Source organism: Physeter macrocephalus, chromosome 10 (assembly GCF_002837175.3).
Source record: "Physeter macrocephalus isolate SW-GA chromosome 10, ASM283717v5, whole genome shotgun sequence".
Taxonomy (NCBI): domain Eukaryota; kingdom Metazoa; phylum Chordata; class Mammalia; order Artiodactyla; family Physeteridae; genus Physeter; species Physeter macrocephalus.
Window position 1 is genome coordinate 59,107,497 of NC_041223.1, and position 8,275 is coordinate 59,115,771.

At 35.3% G+C, this 8,275-nt stretch overlaps 1 protein-coding gene across 1 annotated transcript in view; it reads left to right on the plus strand.

The window, feature by feature from the left end:
• Nucleotides 1–8,275, plus strand: part of ASCC3 (activating signal cointegrator 1 complex subunit 3) — a 356,417-nt gene that overhangs the window by 22,103 nt on the left and 326,039 nt on the right. The window contains exons 2-3 of the mRNA XM_024119391.2: nt 5,647–5,777; nt 7,976–8,126. Coding sequence (XP_023975159.1) covers nt 5,688–5,777; nt 7,976–8,126 — 241 coding nt within the window. The 5' untranslated portion in view covers nt 5,647–5,687. The remainder of the gene's footprint in view (nt 1–5,646; nt 5,778–7,975; nt 8,127–8,275) is intronic.

The following is an 8,275-nucleotide window of genomic DNA, read 5'->3' on the forward strand; positions in this document are numbered from 1 at the left end:
CCACCAGGGAAGCCCTCCATTTATCTTTCACCCGCTGAAATTTTCTTTCTCTGACCATTTTTTTTTAAACTATGTGTACTAAAGTCATCTAAGACTTGAGAGTGGCTAAGTACATTGTACTCTGTAGCATAACGTTTGAAACTTTCTTTTTTCATGTGATACCACTTTCTTCATATGACAGCTCTTTGCTGATCTCTTAGGACTCTGTCCTTGGTCCTGTACTGTCTACTCTCAAGAGGTTTTTCGGGGTACATGGATAGGTTTCATGGCACTCATGCAGCCTCTGAAATGAATTACAAAATGTTTATATGTGTATATGTCTATTTTCTTAGGGAGAGGGTCCACAGGTTTATATATATAAATAATTTGACTTAAAGGAATATGTTCATCCATGCTTTTAACTACGTTGAAGTGATAACACTAAAATCTGTACTTCCAGCACAGACCTGTGATGGGAAACCCCAAACTGTATATCCCACTTGATGGCCCATGATCAAAACTTTCCAAAGCAGAATTAATCATCTTTCGTCTTCCAGTATGCCCTCTGTACCCATACACTCTGCTGTTCTGCTTCTCCCGAACCAGAAATATGGGTGTCCTGCCCCTTTCCCCTTGATCTTCACATCCCGTCCCGTGAATTTATTCTATCTCCCCAATATAAGTATCTCTCAGATCCATCCTTTTCTGCCTTTCCCTGCCTCAGTTGTATCCTCTGTCTCTCACCTGGTTTCTTGAAAAAACTTTCCAACTGGTTTGCTTGTCTTCAATTTGACCCCACCTTTCATCTGTTCACTACCCTTATATTTGAGTCATTTTTGTACAATATGTTAAATTTTTTTATCAGGATAAAAAATGCGTAAATTGAGACATGTTGTTGGATCTCTGCTTACATCTTTAGTCTTATTTCATGAGTCTCCAAACGCACTATTATATAGGGATTTTTTAAGCAATAATCTGTTATTTTAGTTTTCTTCTTTATATCTCTACCTTGGAATAACCTTTTCTTCCCCACCAGGCCAGCTCATTCAAGTCCTTTAAATCTCAATTTCCTTCCTTCTTATCTACCTTCCTTCTCACCCTCTTAGGAGTTTTCTCCCTTGTCTTCCTGCAGTTATATCTGCACATTGCAACTATATTTCTTTTCAGCCATACTGTAAACTTGTTATTTAGGGCAGCTGCAGTCATACCAAAAATTTTTTTCTTTTAATCTCTAGATCCTTGCAGTGTATCTAATATATTGTGGGTGATCTACAGATATTTGCTGATTAAATGAATAACCAAAGATTTAAAATTGGCTCCTCATTTTGACTTTTATACATTTCAGATATGCTTAAATGTTGGTGATCTTTTTACTGGTACAGAATACAATGAGTTTTGAAGAATAGAGTTCTGTAAGCCTTATTTATACTCGGTACCTAGCACAGTCCCTATTAGATAGGAGATACTCAAGTATTTGTGAATAAATGATTTATAGGTGACTATGAGGAAATGAGCTGTTACATTTTACAGTGTTGGTCATTTAACTGGAGGAAGAAAATAGATAAAACCAAATTAGAAAACCAAGTAATGTGCTTTACTTCATTTTTTTGACAAGTATAATTTATACTGATTATTTTGATGAGCCCTCAGGAAGCTTTAGAGTTTCCTGTTAGTGCAATGTATAACAGTGTGACCTCCTTACCAGGCCCCATTGTTGGATCTCCTTAGAGTTTCAGTGTGAGCGGTATCTTGTTTAGTTAGGGTTTGTTAGGTTTGCGAATTAGAGTAAAAATCAATGAAATTTTACTGCCTGCTTTTTAAAGAGAGGGACAGGACATTCGGATTATTGTGAGATATGTCAAAATGATGAAAGTAGTGGTCCCAAATACTTGTTAATTCATAAGACCTTGCCTGAGGCAGAATAGTCCATATATCCCGTGTCTCTTGTTCTGATTCTACATTTTGAAAGCACTAACGTTGTGTGGTTAAAAAGTAGGTTCCGAGGCAGAATACTGTTCAGTTTAGTGTCAAGACCTTTCTTTAAAGACTTCTGACTTAATGTAAGTCATCATGAATAGCGTTCTTGTCTTTGAATAGAATTCTCTCAATCTAGGTAGAGAATTTAAACTCCAGTGCCCTAAGGCATACATTGTATGCTTTACTTCTCAATGGATGATATTAACTATGTTCCATCTGTAGGAGAACTGAGAAAAAAGTCATTCAGTTCACTTTCATTAAGACCTTGTTGAGAAAGACTGCTAGGAAGCAGGTTGTGCAACCTAACTCAAGCCACCGAATTCTAATATAGACGGAAACTCCTTGGTTACTATTGATTTGAGACAAAATTGAATGGTGACTTCAGAATAAAAGATACTATCTCTAAAACTGGTTCTCAAAGTATGGTCCTTGACCTGCTGCATCACTGGAGAATTTGTTGGAAATATAAAATTTTTGTGCCCCATCTCAGTGCCATCTGATCTGCTGAATCAGAAACTTGGAGGTGAAGAATAGGGTGGTGGGGCTTAGCAATTTGAGAAGCCCTCCGGTGACTTTGATGCACACTAAAGTTTGAGAGTCTCTTTGCTGTCCACTGACTCCTGCTTTCATTTCTTCTTCCAAATGCTCCAGAAAGTATGTTATCTAGTGTTAGAAAAAATCCAGATGTGGTTCTCTGAATCATCTCGTTTCCAGAAATGCTCGCCTAAATTCATTCCCAATGGATACTTGAAATTTGAAGTCAGCTAGCTAGGGAGTTTATTTGCAAATTGGATCATTTTACTTTTCTGATTAAAGTTCTTCATTGTGGTGTGGATAATCCATCCATTTTTTGCCCCAGCCATTCTCATACCATTTCCTTACAGATTTGTAATGCAATCGTCTATGGTTTTTAATCTTTTGTGTTTCTGATTTCTAATCTAATTGTATTTTCCTCAGAAAATATGAGCTATATCAGGGGTTAGCAGACTAATTTGGTCACCCTGAGCCCAAGAATGATGTTTTTTTGTTTGTTTTGTTTTTTTAAAGAAAAAAAAAAAAAAGCAAAGATTATACAGCAGAGACTGCGTGTGGCCTGCCAAACCTAAGTATTTACTCTCTTTCTGCAAAGTTTGTTGACCCCTGATCTATATGATACTTATTTTTTGAAATTTGTTGAGATTTACTTTATGGCCTTGTATACTTAGACCATTTAAAATTGTTACAAGTGTACTTGAAAAGAATATATATTTTCATATATGGTAGGTTAAATTTATTAATTTCACGGCTCAAGTTCCCTATTTTTTGTTGAATTTTTGTTGATTTGACCTATCAATAGTTGATCAATTATTGAACTTTCACTTTGATGTTGGACTTGTAACTTTTTTTGGAGGTCTATTTGTTTTAATTATTTTGAGGCTATTCCATCAGGGCATGCAAATTCAAAAGTTTTATACCTTCTTAGTGAGCTGTATCTTTTATTATTATGTAGAGAAGTGTTTTGTTTTTTCTTCCCCCATCCCTAATAATACCTTTCGTTTTTAGAGTCTATTTTGTCTGACCTGATACTATTGATATAGCCACCAGCTATTTTTGGTTATTATTTAACCAAATATTATTATTATTTATTTGGTTATTATTTACCAGCTACTTTTGGTTATTATTTACAGGAGGATCTTATTCTATCTCTTAACTTTCAACCTTTCTCTGTCCTATTTTAGGTATAGCTCTAGTGTTTACTTGATTGCTGTTTAGTAATTCAGTCTGTCAATCTTTTGGGTGTTAAGATTAATTCATTTACATTTATTGTGAGTATCGATATATTTGGACTTGTTTCTCTTTGATCTACTTAATGTATACTTTGTCTAGCTGTAACAGCATACTGGGTTATTTCTTCAGATCTCTCTTTCAGATTACCACTTTTCACTGTATTTAATCGATTATTTAACTCATATATTGATTGTTTTTAATTTAACAAGGATGTATTTTTATTTTTAAAAGTTATATTTTCAAATTTGCCTTGTCATTTTATTATTCTTCATTGTTTTAAAATTCTCTTATTTTGTTAAACATTTCATACAGTTATTTTATATCTAATTACACTAATATAGGAGCCAGAGATTTTTCCAAGTATTAAGCTTTGTAATAACTTCAAAGGGTGTATGCAATCAAGAAGAGCAGAAACAGGGAGTGGTCTGAGACATCCTATATGTCCCCCTAGTTGTTCTTTCTTTCAGTCTCACAATGGACACATGCTCTTTGGCCCAAACAATTAGTGAGGTCTCTTAATTGAGTTTTGTTGGTCTTTTCACACTGTGAGAAGTGTTTGGGTTATAAAACATCTCTATTTTAGACTCTAGAGTAGGTTTTTATAAGCTCTGCACTATTGACATTTAGGGCTAGATAATTCTTTGTCGTGAGGAGGCTGTCCTGTTCCTTATAGTATGTTAGCAGCTTCACTGGCCTCTACCCACCAGAAAACAGTAGTACCCTCCCAACCCCCCAGATGTGATGTCCCAAAGTGTCACCAGATATTGCCAAATGTCCCAACGGGGGCAAAATCATCCCTATTTGAGAACTGTCCTAGGGACTTACATAGCTTATGTGACATTCTCCAGGGAGCCATGCCTTATAAACATTGTAGTTTTGTTGTAATAAGCTATCTTAAACCAGGATAACCCTCTAAGAGTATTCCGTAGATGAGGACTCCCCTCATAATAAATATAATTAGTCTATTTGCCAAAAGATTAGTTGTTTAGTTGTTAGCATATAAACAAGGAGATTAGATCAGATTACCAGACTTCTTTCTTTCCCTGGGAATTCTGCCCTTCCTCAGCTGCTCTAATTCTTTTCTCGTTCTTCAGTCTCCCTGTTACCATGGTCTCCTTTTCTCCATTTTTCTTCCTTTTATTATTAACCAAATAGTTACTGAGTACCAAAAATATTTTAGTACCGTTCTGTTTGTTAGGGGAGATCAGTGAAATGAAGGTCTTTTTGGTCATGAGGCTTACTCTTTGTGGGGTAAGACAATATATAAATAAGTAAATAAGAGAATGTCAAATATTAATTAGTGCCTATAAAAATAATTGAAATTTTGTACTATGATAGACAGTAATTGGGTAGCTGCCCTAAGATTGAGTGGTCAAGAAAGGCTGCATCTCAGGAGGTATCTTTTAAGCCAAGACTTTTGTGTCAAGGAGTCAGCTGTATGAGGATCAGAAGAGCATTCCAAGTAATGCAAATGCAAGTAGGTGGAAACATGCTTGATACTTTAAGAAGAGAAAAAGCCAGTGAGACTGAAAGTAAGAGATAATGTGAAATGAAATCAGTGAGTGTAAAATGAAATTGGAGAAAAGATGGGCAGGCGCTTTTATCTCTGTCAATATTATTCGCTGTAGTAATACAGTATTTGATGCCTGTACTTAGGAATCAGTAGAATTCATTTGAAGGAATGTTATGATAGTACCCACAAACAAGTGGGGTTTTTTTTGTCTGTTTCTTTTTCACCTACAAGCCAATGCATTATTAAATAAACTACTTGGGTAGAAAATGTGTCAGGAGAATTTTTCAACATTGGTAGCAATTGCTTTTTAACTAATTCGTTTCTTTTTTTCTTATACAGGTTAATTTGTTGAATTTGATTACCTCTTCCACCTCCTCTCTACAGATAAATATCATCTTGTTTTGTTTCAGTTTCAGATTTCTCCTTGTACGGATCACTGATTGAATAATAGATGGCTTTACCTCGTCTCACAGGAGCCTTGCGCTCCTTTTCAAATGTCACCAAGCAAGATAATTATAATGAAGAAGTGACTGACTTACAGGTAAACTTTTTAGATGAAAACCATTATAAACATAAGATACAGGCAAATATTTGGCATTCTTTTTCTCAATTCTGTGTGCTTTTTTTTGTTTGTTTTTGGCTGCGTTGGGTCTTTGTGTGGCTCGCGGGCTTCTCTCATTGTGGCACACAGGCTCAGTAGTTTGGTGTGTGGGCTCTCTAGTTGTATTGTGCAGGCTTAGTTGCCCCGCAGCATGCGGGATCTTAGTTCCCCGACCAGGGATCTAACCCGCGTCCCCTGCATTGGAAGGCTGATTCTTAACCAGTGGACCACCAGGGAAGTCCTTGTGTGCATTTTTTAAAATGGAAAGTTTTATCTTTTTTGGTATTATACCAAGAAGGGGAATGGGCATATTGATGTTTGCTATGGGAATACTTATCTTAAGCACTTATAAGTGTATTGTCAAAGAAAACAAACAGAACTATGATATTGAATCCTTTGTTAACTTTTCTGTTCCTAAGATACCTGCCTCAGTTAATTTTGTAATTTAATCCAGTAATTTACCTCTAGATCATCTGAGTAAGTTTTCAGATCTCTGGTCAAATTCTTATCAAATGTGAATATTAATCTCTTAAACTCTGTAGCTGGTCTCATAATTCACTTCTGTCTTGTCCTTATAATTGGTTGTGGATGTAATAGGCCTAAAGGTCCATGAACTGTGCATATGAAGGAATGATCCATTTAATATAGTATATGAAGGATGGCCCTATGCTGTTTTTTAAAAAACAGCAGTCACTTTTCTGACTCCTTATTTGACTCTTGTAGAATATTAACATTGTTTCCTAGTAGGTTAGAATTTTATTGCTTAAAGCCCTTATGCAGTTTTACAATTAATAGCTTCACTGAAAGATTCACTGATTCACTTCACTGATACTAGGAAAAAAAAGATTTGTAACAGTCTTTAGATAGATTTTTCCTCTAATGATGATACAGAATTTTGCTAAACCCAAAACAGTTAGCCTTCTTTATGATGGGAGCTATTTTGCATTTTCACAGCAATTAAAATATGGATATATTCTATACAGTTAATTAATATTGCTATCTTAAACTTGAATTATTTTCTCTCATCGCCTAACCAAGGCCCTTTACAAGTTATTTTATATAAGAGATGCAACAGATTTTAAAATTTGAAAGTTATAAGGACTACATGCTCATCCCATGTCATTTAATTTATTCTTGTAGGCTTTTAACCACTTTTTCCCCCTCTGAGGAAAGAAAGTGGCAGATATAATGAGCCTCATTTTAATGTAATTTTTTATTTTGGGAAATATCCAACATATACAAAAGAGAGAGAAAAGTAACGTGAAACTTTGTGTACCTATGACCCATTATAACAACTTAATTCAACTTAGGGCCAGCCTTATTTCATCTCTACATTTGCCTGTTTTCCTCCCCCTAAACCCAGATTAGCTCCATTTCAGTTTAGAAAACTGAGACAGGGAAGTAATAGTGAATTATGAAAGTAATAGGAATGTTGTCAATAGAACCAAGAGGAAAATTACAGTTTTCTGTCAGACCTGCTGCTTTTCATCTGGTCACAAGACGTCATGAAGTTTAATCCATGGATCAAGTCCAATGATATGAAGTAAAATTTTTATTGCTTTCTGTGTCAGTTCTTGAGAATGGAAAGATTTATAGTCTCAAGGAAAGTGTGTGTATAGATAAGAACCTCCTGGATGCCTAACTTGTACTAGGATCAGACTTAGGAAAGCAATACTGATTTGAATATATTGAACCTGTCATAGGAGTCTTATTTTCTTTAAATGCCTTTCATCAAAAAGCATCACATAAAGTTCTTATATACAGTATGGTTTAAGCTATGTTAAAAACGAGCAGGAAAATGGAAAAGAGGTATGTGGGGTGTTACCGATTGTTATCTGGATGTTGGACATTTTGCTTTTTACTTTGCCGTATGAAAATTATTTCATAATGAGTATTCATTGTGATGAAACTGTAAAAAAAGGAAGCTTTTTAAAAACATTTTTAAACAAATGAGATTCTTTTAAATCACATTTAAGTAAAGCTCCTCTGGGAGCTGTAAATTTGGATGTGAGTAGATACAATTTTGAATTCTTGTGGGTAGTGCCAAGTTGTATAATGTAATGCAAAATATATGTAATAAATGATAGATTTGAGAAAACCTTTAACAGTATGCTTCTGTGTTATTCTGTCTGTTTCAGTTGAAGCGGTCTAAACTTCATGAACAAATTGTAGGTTTGGACCTGACATGGATGAAGATTGTAAAATTTTTGAATGAAAAGCTGGAGAAGAGTGAAATGCAAAGTGTAAATGAAGACTTAAAAGATATATTGCAGGCTGCAAAACAAATAGGTATAGTTTTGTTATTTTTTTTAAACCACTAAGTTCAAAAATAGATTCCTGGGCTTCCCTGGTGGCGCAGTGGTTGAGTCCACCTGCCGATGCAGGGGACACAGGTTCGTGCCCCGGTCCAGGAGGATCCCACATGCCGTGGAGCGGCT